A 21,706-nucleotide genomic window follows, 5' to 3' on the forward strand; every position below is an offset into this window, starting at 1 on the left:
ATCAAGTGAATCAACCAAATTCAGTCCATTTGAATCAGGTTTTGGGCATGAAGTGAGAAGATCGCTAAAATTGATTAAGGAGAAATTGGTAAGTCATAATTCATGACCATATATTTGGACCGTGTGTCAAATTTTAGGGAAGTTAAGTAAAGCAAGGGAGTTGGCTAGACAGCATTTAAAAGTATCACTGCAAACAACGAAACAAGAAGCAAACAAAAAAAAAATCAAAAACTCGCAATTTTGCTATCGGGGATAAAGTGTTCGTGTTATTTACAGTGCTAGGTGAACCTTTAAAAACACAGTTTAGTGGACCATATCAAGTCGAAAGGACTTTGAGTGAACTGAACTATTTGATAAAGACTCCAGACAGAAAGAATTCTCAGAGTGCATCATGTGAATATGCTCAAAAGATATTTTGACAGGGAAGGAAAGCAAAAAGAGACTGTGTAACTGGTTACAACACAGTGAAGAACCAAGTTCAGAGGATTCTGAACTGGATATTCCTCAAATTGAATTGGATAATGAGGAAATGATGAAAAATTGGGATAAATTATTGAATTACCTTCCAAAGGAAAATCAAAATGACCTAAAAGAGTTATTGCTATCACATGGGGAGACATGTGGAAATAAGCTGGGAAGTACTCATCTAATCATGCATGACGTAGATACAGGAAATGCGGTTCTTATTAAGCAACATCCTTATAGCCTAACCGTCTGAAGTTGGCACAGGTTCAAAAGGAGATTGAATACATGCTTCAAAACAACATAATCAAAATAAGTTAGTGTGACTGGAGCACACCTGTAGTAATGGTGCCAAAACCAGATGTTACCCAATGGTTACGTGTGGACTATCACAATGTCAATGCAGTTACAAAATCTGATTCGTATCAGATTCCATGTTTGGAAAACTGTATTGAAAAGATGGGACAAGCAACTCACATTTCTAAGTTAGACTCACTCAGAGGATACTGGCAAGTCTGAAACAGCAAAGACTATTAGTTTTAAAATAGTGATGGAAAAGGATAGACCAGATCTAACAGTTGAAGTCCTAAATTGGAGGAAGACTAATTTAGACGGTATTAGGCAAGAACTTTCAAAAGCTGACTGGGGGCAGATGTTCGCAGGTAAAATGACGGCTGGAAAATGAGAAGCCTTCAGAAATGAGATAACAAGAATCCAGAGAAAGTATATTCCAGTTAGGGTGAAAGCAAAGGCTGGTAGGTGTAGGGAATGCTGGATCACTAGAGAAATTGAGGTTTTGATTAAGAAAAAGCAAGCATATGGCAGGTATAGACAGGAGAGATCGAGTGAATCCTTAGAGTATAAAGGCATTAGGAGTATACTTAAGAAGGAAATCAGGAGGGCAAAAAGGGGACACGAGAAAGCTTTGGCAAATAGGGTTAAGGAGAATCCAAAGGGTTTTTACAAATACATTAAGGACAAAGGGTAACTAGGGAGAGAATAGGGCCCCTCAAAAATCAGCAAGGCAGCCTTTGTGTGGAGCCACAGATCATGGGGGAGATACTAAACGAGTATTTTGCATCAGTATTTACTGTGAAAAAGGACATGGAAGATATAGAATGTGGAGACATAGATGGTGACATTTTGAAAAATGTCCATATTACAGAGGTGAAAGTGCTGGAACTCTTGAAATGCGTAAAGGTGAATAATTCCCCAGAATCTAATCAGGTGTACGCTAGAACTCTGCGGGAAGCTAGGGAAATGATTGCTGGACCCCTAGCTGAGATATGTCTATCACTGATAGTCACAGCAGAGGTGCCGGAATATTGGAGGTTGGCTAACGTGGTACCATTATTTAAGAAAAGTGGTATGGACAAGCCAGGAAACTATACACCAGTGAGCCTAACATCAATGGTGGGCAAGTTGTTGGTGGGAATCCTGAGGGACAGGATTTACATATATTTGAAAGACAAGGACTGATTAGGGATAGTCAACATGGCTTTGTGTGTGGGAAATCATGTCTCACAAACTTGATTTTGTTACTTTTTCAAAAGACTCAGAGGAGTGATGAAGGGCAGAGCAGTAGATGTGATCTATATGGACTTCAGTAAGGCGTTTGACGAGGTTCCCCATGGGAGACTGGTTAGCAAGGTTAGATCTCATGGAATACAGGGAGAACTAGACATTTGGATACCGAACCAGCTCGGAGATAGAAGACAGAAGGTGATGGTAGAGGGTTGTTTTTCAGACTGGAGGCCTGTGACCAGTGGAATGCCACAGGATCGGTGCTGGGTCCACGACTTTTCATCATTTATATAAATGATTTGGATGTGAGCATAAGAGGTACAGTTAGTAAGTTTGCAGATGACACCAAAATTGGAGGTGTAGTGGACAGCGAAGAGGGTTACCTCAGACCAGATGGGCCAATGGGCTGAGAAGTGGCAGATGGAGTTTAATTCAAATAAATGTGAGATGCTGCACTTTGGGAAAGCAACTCTTAGCAGGACTTATATACTTAATGGTAAGGGAGTGTTGCTGAACAAAGAGACCTTGGAGTGCAGGTTCATAGTTCCTTGAGAGTCGCAGGTAGATAGGATAAGGAAGGTGGTGTTCGGTATTAGATTAAATTAGATTACTTACAGTGTGGAAACAGGCCCTTCGGCCCAACAAGTCCACACCGACCCGTCGAAGCGCAACTCACCCAGACCCATTCCCCTACATTTATCCCTTCACCTAACACTAGAGGCAATTTAGCGTGGCAAATTCACCTAACCTGCACATTTTTGGACTGTGGGAGGAAACCGGAGCACCCGGAGGATACCCACACAGACACAGGGAGAATGTGCAAACTCCACACAGTCAGTCGCCTGAGGCGGGAATTGAACCCGGGTCTCTGGCGCTGTGAGGCAGCAGTGCTAACCACTGTGCCACCGTGCTTTCCTTTATTGGTCAGAGTATTGAGTATAGGAGTTGGAAAGTCATGTTGCGGCTATACAGGACACTGGTTAGGCCACTTTTGGAATATTGTGCGCAATTCTGGTCTCCCTGTAATGGGAAGGATGTTGTGAAACTTGAAAGGGTTCAGAAAGATTGACAAGAATGTTGCCAGGGTTGGAGGATTTGAGCTATAGGCAGAGGTTGAATAGGCTGGGGCTGTTTTCCCTGGAACTTCGGAGGCTGAAGGGTGACCTCAGAGGTTTATAAAATCATGAGGGGCATGGATAGGATAAATAGACAAAGTCTTTCCCCTGGGGTTTGGGAGTCCAGAACTAGAGGGCACTAGGGTGAGAAGGGAAAGATATAAAGGGACTTAAGGGGCAACATTTTCACGCAAAGGGTGGTCCGCGTTTGGAATGAGCTGCCAGAGGAAGTGGTGGAGGTTGGTACAATTGCAACATTTAAAAGACATCTGGATGGGTATATGAATATGAAGGGTTTAAGAGAGATATAGGCTAAGTGCTGGCAAATGGGACTAGATTAGGCTGAGATATCTGGTTGGCATGGACAAGTTGGACCAAAGGGTATGTTTCTGTCCTGTACATCTCTATGACTCTAACTATTTTGATTTTCGTAATGTCGAATGGACTATATTAATGTAAAGACATGACATTTAGTATGAAAAACACTAACTCCCCCTCCCACTCCGCCAAGGATATGCAGGTCCTTGGCCTCCTCCATTGCCAGACTCTGACCACATGACACCTGGAGGAAGAGCACCTCATCTTCTGCCTAGGAACCCTCCAACCACACGGGATGAATGTAGATTTCTCCAGCTTCCTCATTTCCCCTCCCCCATCTTATCTCAGACCCAACCCCCGGATTCAGCACCACCCTCTTGACCTGCAATCTTCTTCCCGATCTCTCCTCCCCCACCCCTTCACCGGCCTATCACCCTCACCCTCACCTCCTTCCACCTATCGTATTCCCAGCGGCCCTCCACCAAATTCCCTCCCCCCTACCCTTTATCTCAGCCCGCTTGGCACACCAGCCTCATTCCTAAAGAAGGGCTTGTGCCAAAACGTCGATTCTCCTGCTCCTCGGATGCTGCCTGGCCTACTGTGTTTTTTCAGCACGACATTTTTCAAATCTAGTACTCCAGCATCTGCAGTCCTCACTTTCTCCTAGTTGATCTTAACCTACTGCGAATCCTCTTGCAAGGATGCCTATCTTGAAGAAGCTCTCCTCCTCCCTCTACAAGGATCTCAGTGAGACCCCCTCTCACTGCACCCTCCCAGGTCATCTCCTCTGCCCTGAAGCTCTTCAGCCACGTCCTGAAACAAACGCGCTACTACAGCCACATCTCTTTCTTCAGCATGTGCCAACTGAACCAACTGACCCGCATGGACTCAGGACTACATTCAGACCAACACAATTTGGACCCAACCAGGACAACCAGTACCTGCAACAAATCCGAAGCCTCCAGCAACAGACCTCCCTCCGGATCCTCCGTTCCACGCTCGCAGCCATGCGCCACCACCTACACTCCCTGCAGTCAGCCCTGCCCCAGCTCAGGGCAACACTCTCCCAAACCTGTAAAGGACCTCTGCTGTTCTTCATCCTAAGAATTCATACACTGAACAAACGCTTTTTTCTGGCCATATCAAACATCAAAGAAAGTAAGTACAAAAAACTTTCATGTACTCACCCCCACACTCCGGATTCCTCGACCGTTCCTGAACCTTCTCGCGACCTCTGGAGCCGCTCGGGGGCCATTGCCCACGCGGCCGCTGCAGCCACCACCGCCGGGGTGAACGGTGACGCCACTTCCACCCCCGCACGGACAACAGCCACCACCGACCATGCAGCCTCCGCGATCAGCGCCCAGACAACTGTCTCCACGATCGCCAGGAAGACCATCGGTGACAGATACGCAGCCGCCGCGGAATCCACGGCTACCGGGACCAGCGCTGTTTCTGGCCGGCGCGCCACTTCCGCCCCCAGAGCTGCCGCCACTTCCACCCCCAGTGACGTCACTCACCTGCTCAAGGACCACACCGCACACTACACCACTCCCACGTCGATCTCCGCCCCCACGACCAACTCCAAGCTCCCAGCCCTGCCGTATTTTCACCATCCCTCCAGACCTCCCCCTCTCTGAGGATGAACGATCAGTCCTCAGCAGAGGCCTCACCTTCATCCCCCTACGGTCCCGGATCAATGAGTTCGACATGCAGCTAGACATCGAGCATTTCTTCCCGGCTTCGCCTCCGCGTCTACTTCTTCAACCAGGACTCTCGCCCACCCTCTGACGACCCCTTCTCCTGCCTCCAACACACTCCATCCACCTGGACAATCCGTGCTGGCCTCTTACCCGCCCTCGATCTCTTCATATCCAATTGCCGCCGCGACATTGACCTCCTTAACCTGTCCACCCCTCTCACTCACTCCAATCTCTCACCCTCACAATGCGCAGCCCTCCACCCCCTCCGCTCCAACCCCAACTTCACCTTCAAACCGGCAGACAAGGGAGGCATAGCGGTAGTTTGGCGCACCGATCATTACACCACTGAAGCTAGACGCCAACTTGCCGACACCTCCTCCTACTGCCCCCATGACCATGACCCCACCTCCCACCACCAAACCATCATCTCCCAGACCATCCATAAACCTCATCACCTCAGGAGATCTCCCATTCACCGCCTCCAACCTCAGTCCCACAACCCTGCACTGCCCGTTTCTACCTCCTGCCCAAAATCCACAAACCCAACTGCCCCGGTCGACCCATTGTCTCAGCCTGCTCCTGCCCCACCGAACTCATCTCTGCATACCTGGACATTGTTCTGTCCCCCTTAGTTCAAGAACTCCCCACCTACGTTCGGGACACCACCCACGCCCTCCAACTCCCCCATGATTTTCGCTTCCCTGACCCCCAATGCCTTATCTTCACGATGGACATCCAGTCCCTATACACTTCTATCTCCCATCACGAATGCCTCCAAGCCCTCCGCTTCTTCCTCTCCCGCCAACCCAATCAGTACTCTTCCACTGACACCCTCCTCCGACTGACTGAACTGGTCCTCACTCTTAACAACTCTTTGTAATCCTCCCACTTCCTCCAAACCAAAGGAATAGCCATGGGCACCCGCATGGGCCCCAGCTATGCCTGCCTCTCCGTCGGATATGTGGAACAGTCCATCTTCCGCAGCTACACTGGCAACACCCCCCACCTTTTCCTCCGCTACATCAATGATTGTATTGGCGCTACCTCGTGCCCTACGAGGTTGAACAGTTTATCCACTTTACCAACACCTTCCACCCCGACCTCAAATTTACCTGGACCGTCTCAGACTCCTCTCTCCCCTTCCCAGACCTCTCCATTTCTATCTCGGGCGACCGACTCAACACAGACATTTCCGACAAACCGATTGACTCCCTCAGCTACCTAGATTACACCTCCTCCCACCCTGCCCCCTGTAAAAACGCCATCCCATATTCCCAATTCCTTCGCCTCCGCTGCATCTGCTCCCAGGAGGACCAGGAGAACAACCAAAATGGCCTCCTTCTTCAAAGACCGCAATTTCCCCTCTGAGGTGGTCGACGATGCTCTCCACCGCATCTGGTCCTCACTTTCCACCCCAACCACCTCCGGATACATCATATCATCCTCCGTCATTTCTGACACCTCCAAACAGACCCCACTACCAGGGATATATTTCCCTCCCCACCCCTATCAGCGTTCCAGACAGACAACTCCCTCCACGACTCCCTCATCAGGTCCACATCCCCCCACCAACCCGACCTCTACTCCCGGCACCTTCCCCTGCAACCGCAAGAAGTGCAAAACTTGCGCCCACACCTCCCTCCAAGGCCCCAATGGATCCTTCCATATCCGTCGCACATTCACCTGCACCTCCACACACATCATTTATTGTATCCGTTGCACCCGATGTGGTCTCCTCTACATTGGGGAGACAGGCCGCCTACTTGCGGAACGTTTCAGGGAACACCTCTGGAACACCTGCACCAACCAACCCAACCACCCCGTGACTGAACACTTTAACTCTGCCAAGGACATGCAGGTCCTTGGCCTCCTCCATCGCCAGACCCTGACCACATGACGCCTGGAGGAAGAGCGCCTCATCTTCCACCTAGGAACCCTCCAACCACACAGGATGAATGTAGATTTCTCCAGCTTCCTCATTTCCCCTCCCCCCACCTTATCTCAGTCCCAACTCCCGGATTCAGCACCGCCCTCTTGACCTGCAATCTTCTTCCCGACCTCTCCGCCCCCACCCCCTCTCCGGCCTATCACCCTCACCTCCTTCCACCTATTGTATTCCCAGCACCCCTTCCCCAAATTCCCTCCCCCCTACCCTTTATCTCAGCCCGCTTGGCACACCAGCCTCATTACTGAAGAAGGGTTTGTGCCCGAAAAGGCGATTCTCCTGCTCCTCGGATGCTGCCTGACCTACTGTGTTTTTCCAGCACCACATTTTTCAACTCCTCCATGAAAAATGCTCCAGCCACATTTCAAAGACTAAACAACAAAGTCATTTCCAGATTACCCAATTGTGTGGTATATATTAATAACCTGGCGATTTTTAGTCACACTTTGGAGGAACATTTCCAACATTTATCAAAATTGTTCAATCAAACTTCAGGAGGCAGGCTTAGTGGTAAACTTGTCTAAAATTGAATTTGCCAAAGCCCAAGTCACCTTTGTGGGCCATGTTATTGGACATGGACAAATGGCCCCATGGAATGCAAAAACAAAAAGGTAATTGGGGAGTTTCCCATACCATGAACAAAAAGAGCAGTACTATGGGATACCAGTATCCCTGGAATTGAGTGAATTTTATCAGAAATTTGTAACACATTTTAACAGTATGGCTGCTCCACTCACTGAATTACTAAAGAAAAGCAAAAAGCTTCATTGCACAGCAGACTGTCAAAAGGCATTTGACAGCCTGAAAGCTGTGTTAATAACTGCCCTAGTGTCAGCCACACCTAATTACCCAAAGCCATTTAAAGTGGCTATCGATGCGAGTGATGTGGTGTCGGTGCTATGGTCTTACAGAACGACAAGAAGATAGAAAGACCTATCGAATATTTCTCCAGGAAGTTGAACATTCGTCAGCAGAAATATTTTACAGTTGAGTAGGAGACTTAGAGCTTGGTGTTGGTGTAACCACATTTCAATGTTTATGTTACCAGTAACGTATCTCAATCATATCCATTGATCATAACCTACTGAAGTTTGTGGAGAAATTTAATGACAAAAATTCCAGCCTGCTTAGATAGAGTTTGTTGTTACAGCCATTCAATTTGAAAATTGTGCATGTGGCAGGACAAGAAAACTTGAATGCCGACACATTGTCGAGACTTGGATGACAAATTTTAGAAGTTTGGTGGCAGGAGTAAGTGGACTGAAATGGACTGTAATAGTGCATGTTTGCATGTTTATAGTCAATGTAATGTATATGTGTGTTGTAGTGTACTAACAGTGTAAAATTAAGGGGTTTTAAAATGAAGCCATCTTTGGATATGTTTTTTTTAAAAAGGGGGGGGTATGTTATGATGTTGCCCCTTTAGCAGGGTTATTTTGCCCTTGGGTTGTTTAGAGAGGCGTCATAAAGGCAGAGGTTTCGATTTGTCTGGAAATATCTACTTGAAAAGACTCTTAAGTTTTCTTTTAAAAACACTCGTAAATGCAAGAGGCATGGCCAGTTCTCCCAGCTCAGCTTTTAGCAAGCAATCTGTTTGAAGCCATTGGTCAAAGAACATGGGGGAAAGTTTCCCTCATTCAACAGAGATATTCTGGCTGACTCTCTGACATCCCTCCTGTGAGAACCTGTGTTTGATTTTACCTTTTTTTGCCAAGGGGTATTTATGGGGATGACGCATTTGGAACAGCATCATTAAGTTGCAATAGAGTCGTATGGGTTTTCAGATAGGTTGAGTTTTTCTAAATTCAGTTCTCTTTTGTTTGTGTTTCATTCAGTAATCTGTAAACAAATTGTTTTGTTTAAAACAGAATGGTTTGGCCAGCTGCAGCACTCCTGGAATATCCACTTTCCCCCTGCTTAAAACAACTAGAAAAGTTAGGATCTGGGCTACCTTCTTGAAATGTTTCAAAGGGGTCTGGCCTGGTCCATAACAAATAAAAGATGAGATCTCTGGAACATAAAATCTGAAGAGATTAGGCAAAATGGTTACTGGGAGGGTGTTTCCTCATGATGTTGAATCTAAAGCTAACAGGCACAGGTTCAGAATACAGGATCAGTCATTCAGGGCTGAGAAAATAGGTTTCTTTATTCACAGAGTTCTAAAACTCTGGAATTATCTACCACAATCGGTAATTAATGCTCAGTTGTTGAGTGTATTAAAAATCAGAGATCATTAGATTTTTGGACATTAACAGAATTAAAGTATATGGGTAGAGCGCAGAAAGTTAAAGCAGAGGTAACTATGATTGCAATAAAATAATCAACGCTGAAGCTTTGCTGCCAAAAATGGAGGCTGACTTATACAACAAGTTTAAAATGCATAAAGTGAAGCAGCAACAAGGAATTAAATACTCAAACTTATCTCCATTGGGAAGGACTAAAAAAACTACACCACTTGGTTAGAATATGGCAAAACTGTCTCTACCTGACAGTTCACTATGTGAACTGTTAAGGCTCAAAAAGGCAACTCATCACCATCTACTACATGCAGATGTTGAGCATCTGGAAGACACTGTCTGAGTAGTAGAGGCAGTTTCAATAGAAGCATTCAAAAGGGAGTTAGACTGCTTCTCTTCAGATAACAATGTGCAGGTTACGGAAGAAGACAGAAGAACAGCATTAAGTGAAGTGCTCAGAGGTTCGGCAGAGACATGATATGACGACTGACCATATTACAAACTGTAATAAGTGTGATTCTTTGAATTAGGATGGGTAATAGATACTGGCTTTGCCAATGAATACCTCCATATCGTACGAATAAATAAAAAATAATACAGAGATGTTGTTGTTTTTGTATCAGTTTATCATTGTAGCTGTCATCTAAGAATAAAGATAAATCATGATTCTATTCTTGGGAGTGACTGATCGTCCTTATACAACTCTGACAATTACATATTACTTTCAAACTAATTAAGATGATATGGCAAATTTTCAAGGTTATGGGGTGAAGTAACTAAAATATTTAGACTGCACCTTGAATGACTTACATCTAGGCAAAGTATAAAGAAGGAAATGTTATAGGTACAAAAATCTCAATATATTATAATTAAAAGATACCTTTTTAATCCGCTTACAGGGACACTTCATCTTCACTTTCTGGTTGCAGCTTTGTGGACAGTCACCAGGATGGCAAATTGCTTTGCATCGATGCCCACATGACAACTGGTAAAAATGAAGGAGATGAAAAGAAAGCATATTGAAGTCTATTCAAAAGAGACATTGTGCAAGATGGAAACTTTTAAAAGGAGGCTTAAATTTGCTTTAAAAAGTGTTTCATATTGAGTTAACCTGATAATATGTGAAGTAATAATAACATCTAACATTGTTGCCAACCTTATGGTGCTATTTTGCTTTCCTTATTCTTGCAGGTATTCTTTGAAATACTAATTGCACTCTCCCAGTAGTTCACAGAATTCATCCAGCAAGTAGCTGAGCCACATCATCCCACAAATGCCAAACTGACCAGTGAGTGGTGAATTAAAATGTTTCAGTAGACATTGTTATAGTTCTTACGACAGACAATAGCTTGTCTGTTAACTAATATTCCTGAACTATTACCCTTGCTAGGAATGGACTATATCAATGTTTTGCAAGAAATTAAATAGGCTCAGCTGCAATGCCCCTTATGATTTAAAAGCCTGCTGAAACAAAGTTCAGGAATGAACTGGAGTTAAAGCCACTTTGGAGAGGCATCGCAGGACCACAAGTATGTTTGGAACTGTAACTTTTAATGAGTTCAAGAGAATGGAAGGCTATTGGGGTTACCAAGAAAGAGAAATTTACAAGAAAACAAAACCATTGGCAATTTACACCCCAACCTCTGCAATCCCACCAAATGCTGACATAATATAACTACTTCACAGACACCAAGCACTTTCCTGTACTTTAAGTAGAGCTCTTCCCTGTGAATTTCAAGTGCTTGCAAACTAATCAATTAAGGCAAAGTGGCTTTTCCAGATGCTATCTTGACCCAATATTCCCACACATGCAGTCTAGCAGCAGCCATTAGACAACAATCAGGAGGAAGAAAGCCGGAGGATTTTTGCCAAGTCAAACTGTCCACTGCCCGAGCTTTGTGAAGGTTACTGATTATATTTGCAATGTTCTGATTTCTAAACTACTCATTCAAACAACAGAAAAGACCAAATACATCTGATAAAAGTGTAACTTGCAGAAAGGTCACAGTTAGGTTTTTAAATGCCAGGAACCAGGCCCAGAAAATTTGAGCTAAAATAGTTGCACAGACTTACAATTAACCTTTTTCAGGATAACAAAAAATAATGTGTCACTAACAACAACTAATTTACCAATGCTCTTTGGGAAGGAAATCTACTATCTATTCCTAGACTGACCTGTACATCACTTCAAAGGATAATTAAAAATTAAAGGCCGAAGTAGCCCATCAGTCCATCATATTGAATTAAATTATTTGGGCAATTGTATTAAGCAAATTCAAAACGTCTATGATCAGTTTTTCAAGAAGAACTAATAATTGGTAACCTTTGCCAATCAAAGCCAACACCTCAAGATTAATTTGAAGGTACTGCATCTGACACCAACTGGAACAGGAAGTCGACACCCACACAATTTGCCAGCAAATGCACAGTTCTTCCCACTATTGGTATCATCATTTTGTGATCACCATCCACTAAATACTCGCCATTGATGTTTTGCTGCTCAATCACTGACCCACTGTATCCCATTTCCCAACAGACTCCTGACAACTTGCTGTCTCCCACCTGTTGCTATGCTCCAAACTCTCATCACCTTCCTCACTTGCCACTTGCCATCCCACTCCTGACTCTTCACCTTCTCGCCACTTTCGAGATCATGAAGAATGCTGCAACAGTTCAAGAGAGCTGTAGAGTGAGCAGGATTGTGAGCAAATCAGAATGGGGTCATGAATGGAGCTGCATGTAGCTGGAGTGGGGCAACAATCAGGACGTAGAGAAAACAATATTACTCTTGGGTTGAGTTTGACCTGTGCCACCTCTGATGCAGATATCTGCCTGTTATCACAGGCTCTGCAAATGCATGTGCAGTGAGAAAGTCCTCTACAACTGTAATACTAACAAGCACAGCCATTTTAAAAAGATACCTCTGGCAAAAAGCTATTACAATTTACATTGATCTGAGTTAGGTATTTACTCAACTTCAAAATTAAAATCTTGCTATTATAGATAACATGCAAATAGGAATTACTGCACTTTTCATTAAAAAAATGAGTTATATCAATATCTGCAATAATTATGTGCACTCTTTAACCAAACCATTTGTGGATGTCATTTATTGTGGAGATAGATGCAGTGCTACACCGATGCAAACTATATTACTTCTCAATCCTACTGAAATGAAGAAAAATTACTCTATGGACTCTTCACTTAAACTGCTACCTGGACGCAGTGCACCTGCTGGTCAGTAAGTCTTAAAATAGCAAACAAAATCATTTGTATGTCACAGAAGCATATTAACATATTAAAAGATACCCACTAACCATTAAGCCAGGTCCCTGGAAAGAGTGTGACCTTCATGAGATTGGCAGGAATGGAAATATAAATCTCGTCCTGCCACTCTCAAAGGCCTAATACCTATTTTGGTCTCTTGCTTTTCAACTATCTCAGTATTTATGCAAGTTGCTGAAATGTGAAGGATCACGTAGTGCTGTTTCGTTCACTAAGTATAACATACTTTTACCGTATCATGCCATAATCTTCTTCATGCAGGACTTAACTTGCTGGGCTTGGATCAATCTCCACATTGTGGGCTTGCATAGTTTTCATTGCACTGATTTTGTTTTAAATATAGCCTCCTATATTGTTGTACAAACTATTCTACATTTCATGCACATAACCACAAAAAGAGCCAGAAAATGAACAAATAATAAAACTAGATCATAAAAGATGGCCAGAAAGATTGGTAAGTAACAAATTTAGGAAGATATGAAGGTAAAAACAAGAGGGTTGACAGTGGTAAAGTGAGCTAAAAATAAATTTCAGGATTTACTGTATTTCTATTGTTGACAGTCCTTGCCAAAAGATGGCTTTACTCTTAAAAGGATTTTAGTCCACTGCATTTTCAGCTGAATTGTCAGTTAAAAAAGTGTGGCAAGTTCATAAGTTTTTAAAAGTGTTCTGAAAAGAATTACTGGATCAGAATAATTAATCCTGCTTTCTTTCCACAGATGCTACCAGACCTGCTAATTTTTTCCAGCAATTTCCTTTTCTGTTTCTGATTTCCAGCATCCACAGTTCTTTGGTTTTTACTGTTTATAAGTGTATACACTTTCTATACACAATCACTTTGCAGCCTGTTGTGCCAATTTTAATTACTTTAGCATAAATAAACTCATTATTGCATATTCATATAATGGAATGGTTGAATATAAGACAGAACTTCATTTTGCTTACATTCATTACTAGATATAAACTTTTCCAGCATTCAAAACCAAAATAAAGATATCAGATTGACCACAATATGAAGGATAAATAACTTCATCACAACTATTGGCTTTCAGGACTAAGCAACAATGAATGAACACTGAATAAACACACAGGTAAGAATGATGAAAGGTTTGGAAGTGTTGGTGCTTCCAATTCTTCATTGCTCTTACTTTTCATTCAGGAGATATGGGTGTCACTGGCTTGGCTTGCATTTATTGGCCATCACTAACCAGCTTTAACATAGTAGCTTGTCACAATTTCAAAAGGCAATGAAGAGCTAAGCAGATTCCTGTGGGTCTGGAGTCACATAGGCTTATGGGAGTCACATGCTAGTGAGCACACAAATAGGAAAACTGAGCAATTGAACATGTGGCTAGAAAGCTGGTGTAGGTACATGGGATCAAATTTCAAAAGCACTGGGACTGGTTCTGGGGAAATTTGAATGACCTACCACTGAGCAAGACTGGATATCTTTGCAGGGAGATTTACTAGTGCTGTTGGGAAAGCAATTAAACTGGGAAATGGGAATCTTAACAAATGACTGAAAGACAGAGGAAGCAGAGATTTAAAAATGTGACAATATTTAAAGTTAAGTATTAAAACACGAGGAGTAAGGTGAATAAAGGTTAAGAGCTGCGGGCACAGATAAATATATGGCAGAATCATATCTTAGCTGTAACAGAAAAGAGAGACAAGGATAACAGTTCAACATTGCTGGATATAAAGATTTTAACAAAGATAAATAAGTGAATTAAAAAAGTTGAGTTATAGCTCTATTAGTCAAAGAATTAATCACAGCTGTGCAAACGGATAATACATTAGATGAAGCATCAAATGACAGGCAGCCACCCTGGCAGGCATGCACGACAGCTCCTGAGTGGTGGGAGAGATTTAGAGGAGAAACAGTGCAGGTAAATTTCTGATATCAAAAATAATAAGGCAACAATACTTCAGGGATTCAATTAACTAAATATCAACTGGGATATCAACAGTAGTATTGACACAGAGTGAAAAATATTTTGAACTGCATTCAGTGATATGGGTGTCACAGGCTGGCACTGCTTTTATTGCCAATCACTAACTATCTTTAACTTTGTGGCTTTTTAGGGCAATTTCAAAAGCCGACATGTATCAAGCCCAATGAAAGGGGATGCAATTCTAGACTTAGTCTTACGAAATTAAACTGAGCTGTTGGATGCAGTAGCAGTGGGTGATCATTTTGGAGATAGTGACCATAATATAGTTAGATTTAGCATCATTATGGAAAAGGATAATGTAGTATAGGAGGAGAAATTCTCAAGTGAGAGAAGGTAAACTTTACAAAGTAGACTGGATACAGCCAACTGAAGGGATATCAGTGGTATATCAGTGGGAGAGATTCAAAAGCAAGATTCTATGGGTACAATGTAGACATGCCTTCAGAGTTCCTTGGTTATCCAGGATAAGATAAAACAGAAATATAGAACTTACAGTAATCTCATGAGAAGTAATACTTTAGGAACAAACACAATGCTAGAGAAACTCAGGTCTGGCAATATCTGTGGAGAGAGAGTTAATGTTTCAAGTCCAGTACAACGTCTTCATTTTGAGTCTGACAGGATTGTTCTTCAAAACTATTAATTCTTTCCCTTCACAGGTGTTGCCGGACTTGCCCAGTCACTTCAATATTTTCTGCGTTTCTTTTATATTTCTAGCAATCCATTAGGATTCTTAGAGAAGTACAGGAAGTACAGAGATGAAGTGAAAAAGGGAATTTGGAAAGCATAAACGTCAGTCAGAAAATTCAGGAAAATCTAAAGATGTTTTATCACTGCATTAAGATCAAGATGATGATTGAGGAAAGGTAACAGGTAGTTCTCCTATAACAATGTAGTTGCCTTCCGCTTAATAGAAAATCGCTTAATAGAAATAATAGGGCCTATGGGAAAAGTGGGGTTAGGGGACACACCAGCAAAAAAAAAAAGTCACTCATGATCACTCAAAAATCACCCAAAAGTCTAACACAAAGTACAGCAGTCTGCATGAAGGTTAAAACCATATTTGTTCACAAAACCAAAAAAAAAATTGACAGTGCATTTAACACTGCTCTGTTGGCAGCTGACATTGGTACATGCACAGCAAGGCACAAAGACCAGCACACGTGCAGAACTTGGAGACTTTGTCGCAGTCACTGGAGCATCGGCAAACCAACGCCACGCATTCGCAGAATGGCATGGATATTGGCACACACAGAACAAAACTGGACTAATGCTATTGCCAACAGAGGTAAGCATTCTCGAAAATATCGTTCGCTAATTCTTCAGCGACATTATAGCGAAATCATGCTTTTGAAACGTACATTATCCCAGAACTACTTGTACATTGATGCAAAGAATATAGATAGAGTCTAAATGAACATTTTGCCTGTCTTCACAAAGGAGAGGAATGCAGACATTCAAGTTAAAGAGGAGTGTGAAATATTAGATAAAATAAGCATTATGAGAAGATAACTACCGGACTGGCTGATTTCCTTGAAGGTATATAAATCACCAGGGCTGGATGAATTATCCGTTTATGCTGACCAAAACTAAAAAATTAACCAAAACTAAAATTTTAGTCTCAGAATTAAAAGGAAAGTTTAAAATTATCTAGAAAGCGAATGTTTGAAAGCACATATTTATTAAAAGGTGACATATGTAGACAGCTAATACTAACCATGCATTTTGTGTGAATATTTCATTTTTGTCCAAATATGTTAAAAAAGATTTAAACCTTGCAAAGATTTAAGTATCAGGATTTGACAATGTTCCTGGTTGTTTAGGAGATATGCTCAAATATATAATGAGTGACTTTAAAACAAATCATATTCTTTAATAAAAAGGAAAATCCCTTTGTATCCAAGTTTGATCTTTCATTTATAATGCTGACTAGTTTTGCTATGACATCACACGTTATTTCTTGACAAAGGAGACAAGCAATTTGCTCAACCTGCCAGGATTGCTTGGTGAAATGTTTCACTACCCAGTTTCACTCTCCCTACTGCAGGCACGTCTTGGATTATTGCCTGTGCATTGTACATCCAAGCCAAGAAAGAGGGGGGAATCAACAAACTTGAGCCACATTGCAGATATTTTCAGCATATTTTGAAATCATGCAAAAAAATGTTTACAAAAGAATGAACCAATTATTTTATGGTTTATGTTATGTTAAGACCCAACTTGAGACATTATGATTAATATTTGTAAATATAGCACAGCATTAAAACTAGAATCTTTGCAAACCAAGTACCTAAACCAAATCACCACCCATACACTTCATCATATTCAATGAAAGGTCAGTGATAAGCTTATTCTGAATAATACTTTTACAAAATTACATGATAGCATTTTTTAGGTTAATATATCCGTAATCAGCTATTTTAAATTTCTGAAAATCACAGAGAAAAGGAACACAAGTTCTTGGACACGTGTTTTCACACCCACTTCAAGGCAGCAAAAGCTTATAGTGGGGATAAATCCAGCACTTTCTAGACAAACAATCTTCCGGGAGTTTGTTAAACTTATTGTTTTTCTTTTATAGGCAAAACACAGATAGCAATGTAGTTTGTTGGCCATCCTTAAACATCCTTGAGAAGGTAGTGAGCCATTTTTGAACTGGTGCATGGCCATGCGATGTGGATACACCAGATGTGTTAAGACAAGAGCTCTAGCATTTTGGCTCAGCAATGAAGAAAATGTGTCAATGTAGTTCCAAGTCAGCATTGTACATGGATTGAGGTGGAACTTGTAGGTGGCACTTGTTAGCCCGATCCTTCCAAGTGATAGAAGTTGTGAATTTCGGAGATGTTGACAAAGGAGCTTTGGTGAGTTATCATAGTGAATCTTATATTGTTTGTAGTATCTTCAGTTGTCTCTGTGTGAGGGAGTGAAGATAAGGTAATCGATGGGTACTAATCAAGTAGGCTACTTTTCGCTGAACAGTGAATGTTGAATATTGAATTTTACTGGAGTTGCAGTGATAAGGCAAATAGAAAGTATTCCATCACAATCCTGAGCTGGGCCTTACAGAGGGTTGACAGGCTCTGGTAAGTGAGGAGGCAAGTCATTCACCACAGACTCTGCTTCCTAGGAGCTGCTCTCCTAGCCAGAGTTATCCTTTCCCATTGAGTGTTGAATCATCATCAAAAGTTCTCTTTTGATGGCATGCAGGTTCTTCCCACTGTGTATCTCTGTTGTGGAGTTCTGATTGAATAATTCAACAGTGCTCTCTCGAGCCAGTGTTGATACCGTCTGTACCATTCAGGAGAATCTTGCCAGTTTCAGATCCTACCAATAATGGATCTCTTTTGTTGCCTTGAAAATATGCACACATGCATGGTGCATATTTCTCTTCAATGCTGAAACATAAGTAACTTGCAGACACCATGCTCAAGCCAACATCAACATTATCCTGGAGGGATCTTGTTATTCAAGTGGGAGGACAAAGAACCAAGACGAGTGCCTAAGACACAGGCAGATCAAATAAAGGATCCATGACAATTTTCATCAGCTGTGATGAATGAGACCAGTTATCAGAATGCCTGGTCCAGATTGCCCAATTGGGGCTCTACTTAGGGATACACAAGAAAGACCCTTCAAATGAGAGCCAAAGGAAGTGCTTTAAAAAAAAACTAGTAATATTAACACAAAGATGATGCTAGACAATGACCAAAATAGCGGCCCATCAATGGTGTCGAGATCTTCAATCAACAAGAGCTGCAACTGAGACAGAATGATGAGTGCAATTGAAATAGATAGAGAGAGCTGCTCAAGCCAACAATCTACACCATCTGTGCTTGCCAAAAACTAATGACTTCACTGAAAGAGAGCCTGCAAAATTAAGATAGGCCATTGCAAGGCTAAGATAGACTCTACAGGACTAAGATAGGACTCAAGTCATCTGTAGAACCAGAAACAACATTGAATCTCATTTTGATCCAGTCATGATTTTTTTTTGGATTACATTAGTGTGGAAACAGGCCCTTCGGCCCAACAAGTCCACACCAACCCGCCAAAGCGCAACCCACCCATACCCCTACATTTACCCCTTACCTAACACTACGGGCAATTTAGTATGGCCAATTCACCTTACCTGCACATCTTTGGACTGTGGGAGGAAACCGGAGCACCCGGAGGAAACCAACGCAGACACGGGGAGAACGTGCAAACTCCACACAGTCAGTCACCTGAGGCGGGAATTGAACCCGGGTCTCTGGCGCTGTGAGGCAACAGTGCTAATCACTGTGCCACCGTGCCGCCCACAAAATCTGCAAAGAAGAATGATAATGATGACAGCCACCTACCTTGCTGTCAAAATCAAGTTTCTAATTAATGATGACACTCGGTGTTGAATATAAGGATTCACAACTCCAACAGAAATGTTAGATTTTCTCTTGTTGGAGAAGGTCATTGCCAGACATTTCCGGTGCAAATCTACTATTGATCATCAGAAACCTATCTAGTTCATTTATGTCCTTTAAGGAAGAAAACTGTTGTCCTTAACTGATCTGACCTACATGTGACTCCAGACCCACAACAATCTTAAATGCTCTCTGGGTAATTAGGGATGGGCAATAAATGCTGGTTTGGCCAGCAACACCCTCATCCTGTGAATAAACAAAAAAGTTACTTCCACTTATCAGCCAAAGCCTAGGTGTTGCCCAGATCTTGTTACCAGCGGGTGTGAAATGCTTCTTTATTTGAGCAATTGCAAATTGAATGCAACCCTGTGCAGTGAACATCCCTATCTCCGGCCTTATTACGGAAAATATTATTGGGCTTATCACACTGCCTCGAGGAATTCCTAGAGCAATTTCGTGGGGCTGAGACAACCAGCCTTCGAAAGCAACCAACCAATGTCCTTTGTGCTATGTACTTGCAGATGGACTCACTACGGAGTATCACTATGAAGCTAGGAATGTCATGGATAGCATGTTTAGTAAGTTAGTCACACCATGACTAAGGGTTACACAGACAGAAGAGCTGGGTGACGAACAGGAAGACTTGTAAGGTTGGGCGGGCAGTGTAGGAGACCCCTGTGGTCATTTCCCTATCAAACAAGCATCCAGTTTAGATACCTTTATTTTGGGATGCGGGGTAGGATGGCCTCTCAAATGAAAGCAACAGCAGCAGTCAGGTCCGTTGCAGCATGACTGGCACTGTTGAACAGCAGGGAGGGTCCAAGTGCAGGTGACCATTGGTGATAGGGGACTCTATAGTTAGGGGCACACTTAGGAGTTTGTCGTTGTAAGTGAGACGTGAGGATGGTGTTACCTCCCTGCTGCCAGGGTCAAGGATATATTGAAGCGTGAACAGGACATTTTGAAAGGGGAGTGTGAGCAGGAGAGGACATGGTACTGGTGCTAATAACATTGGTAGAGAGAGAAGGAGAGGAGATTCTGCAAAGGGAATTTAAGGAGTTAGGTAAGGAGTTGAAAAGCAGGACCTTTTGGGTTGTAATCTTAGGATTACTCCCTGTGCCACGTGCTAGTGAGGCAGAAAATAGGAAGATAATACAGTTGAGTGTGTGGCTGAACAGCAATTGTAGGAGGGAAGGTTTCAGATACCTGGATCATGGAGGCGCACCAATATCCTTACCGGGAAACTTGCTAGTACCACTCTGGAGGGTTTAAACTGGGGTGAAAACCAGCACAGAAGTCAGCATGTGGAGTGTTTTAAAAGAAGAGGGACTAAATCCAGCAAGTCTAGTCAGAAGAATAGGAAGACCGAGTTAATGAACATGATGGGACTAGCAGTCTGAAGTATATTTATTTTAAGGCAAGGAGTAACACAGCAAAGGCAGATGAGTTTACAGTCTGGATTAGTAGATGGGATGACAATGTGGAAGCCATTGCTGAAACTTGGTTGAGAGAAGGGCAGGTCTGGCAGCTCAACATTCCAAGGTTTAGATGTTTCAGGTGTAATAGAGGGGGATTGTGAAAGGGATGCAGGAGATGCATTATTGATTAAGGAGAATGTCACAACTGTACTAAGTGAGGACATCATACAGGGCTCATCCAGCAAGACAGTATGGGTAAAACTTAGAAATAAGAAAACGTATAGTCATGATGATGATGTACAGGTCCCAATAACCAGTGAGAATTAAAGTAACAGATGTGTAGGCAGATCATGGAAAAGATGCAAAAACAATATAGTGTTTTTGTGGTAATGGGTAATTTTAACTTCCCCAATATTGACTGGAATTCCCTTAGTGCCAGAACTTAGATGGAATAGAATAGTTAGGTGTTTCCAGGAGGGATTCTTGAAACAATACGTACATTGTCCAACTTGGCCAGGTCTTTGAAGTTTCAGTGAGGGACCATTTTGGGAACAGTGATCATAATTTCATACCTTTAACATAATTATAGAAAAGGATATGACTGTTCCAATGGTGAAATGTGAAATTGGGGAAAGGCTAATTATCGAGGAGAAAGTGAGGACTGCAAATGCTGGAGATCAGAGCTGAAAATGTGTTGCTGGAAAAGCGCAGCAGGTCAGGCAGCATCTAAGGAGCAGGAGAATCAACGTTTCGGGCATGAGCCCTTCTTCAGGAATGAGGAAAGTGTGCCAAGCAGGCTAAGATAAAAGGTAGGGAGGAGGGACTTGGGGGAGGGGCTTTGGAAATGCAATAGGTGGAGGGAGGTCAAGGTGAAGGTGATAGGCCAGAGTGGGGTGGGGGCGGAGAGGTCAGGAAGAAGATTGCAGGTTAGGAAGGTGGTGTTGAGACAAGGTGGGGGGAGGGAAAATGAGGAAACTGGAGAAATCCGAGTTCATCCCTTGTGGTTAGAGGGTTCCTAGGCGGAAGATGAGGCGCTCTTCCTCCAGCCGTCGTGTTGCTATGGTCTGGCGATGGAGGAGTCCAAGGACCTGCATGTCCTTGGTGGAGTGGGAGGAGGAGTTGAAGTGTTGAGCCACGGGGTGGTTGGGTTGGTTGGTCCGGGTGTCTCAGAGGTGTTCTGAAACGTTCCGCAAGTCGGCGGCCTGTCTCCCCAATATTGAGGAGGCTACATCGGGTGCAGCGGATGCAGTAACTGATGTGTGCGGAGGTGCAGTGAATTTGTGGCGGATATGGAAGGATCCCTTGGGGCCTTGGAGGGAAGTAAGGGGAGAGGTGTGGGCGCAA

The 21,706-nt window shown here is 42.9% G+C and overlaps 1 protein-coding gene across 1 annotated transcript in view; it reads right to left on the reverse strand.

The window, feature by feature from the left end:
• nfxl1 (nuclear transcription factor, X-box binding-like 1) overlaps positions 1-21,706 on the reverse strand; it is a 173,184-nt gene that overhangs the window by 18,425 nt on the left and 133,053 nt on the right. Inside the window, exon 19 of the mRNA XM_043691569.2 lies at positions 10,185-10,289. Within this exon, the coding sequence (XP_043547504.2) occupies positions 10,185-10,289 (105 nt within the window). The remainder of the gene's footprint in view (positions 1-10,184; positions 10,290-21,706) is intronic.

The sequence above is a fragment of the Chiloscyllium plagiosum genome, unplaced genomic scaffold (genome assembly GCF_037043375.1).
Source record: "Chiloscyllium plagiosum isolate Xiang-an unplaced genomic scaffold, Cpla_swu_hap1 HiC_scaffold_1, whole genome shotgun sequence".
Classification (NCBI taxonomy): domain Eukaryota; kingdom Metazoa; phylum Chordata; class Chondrichthyes; order Orectolobiformes; family Hemiscylliidae; genus Chiloscyllium; species Chiloscyllium plagiosum.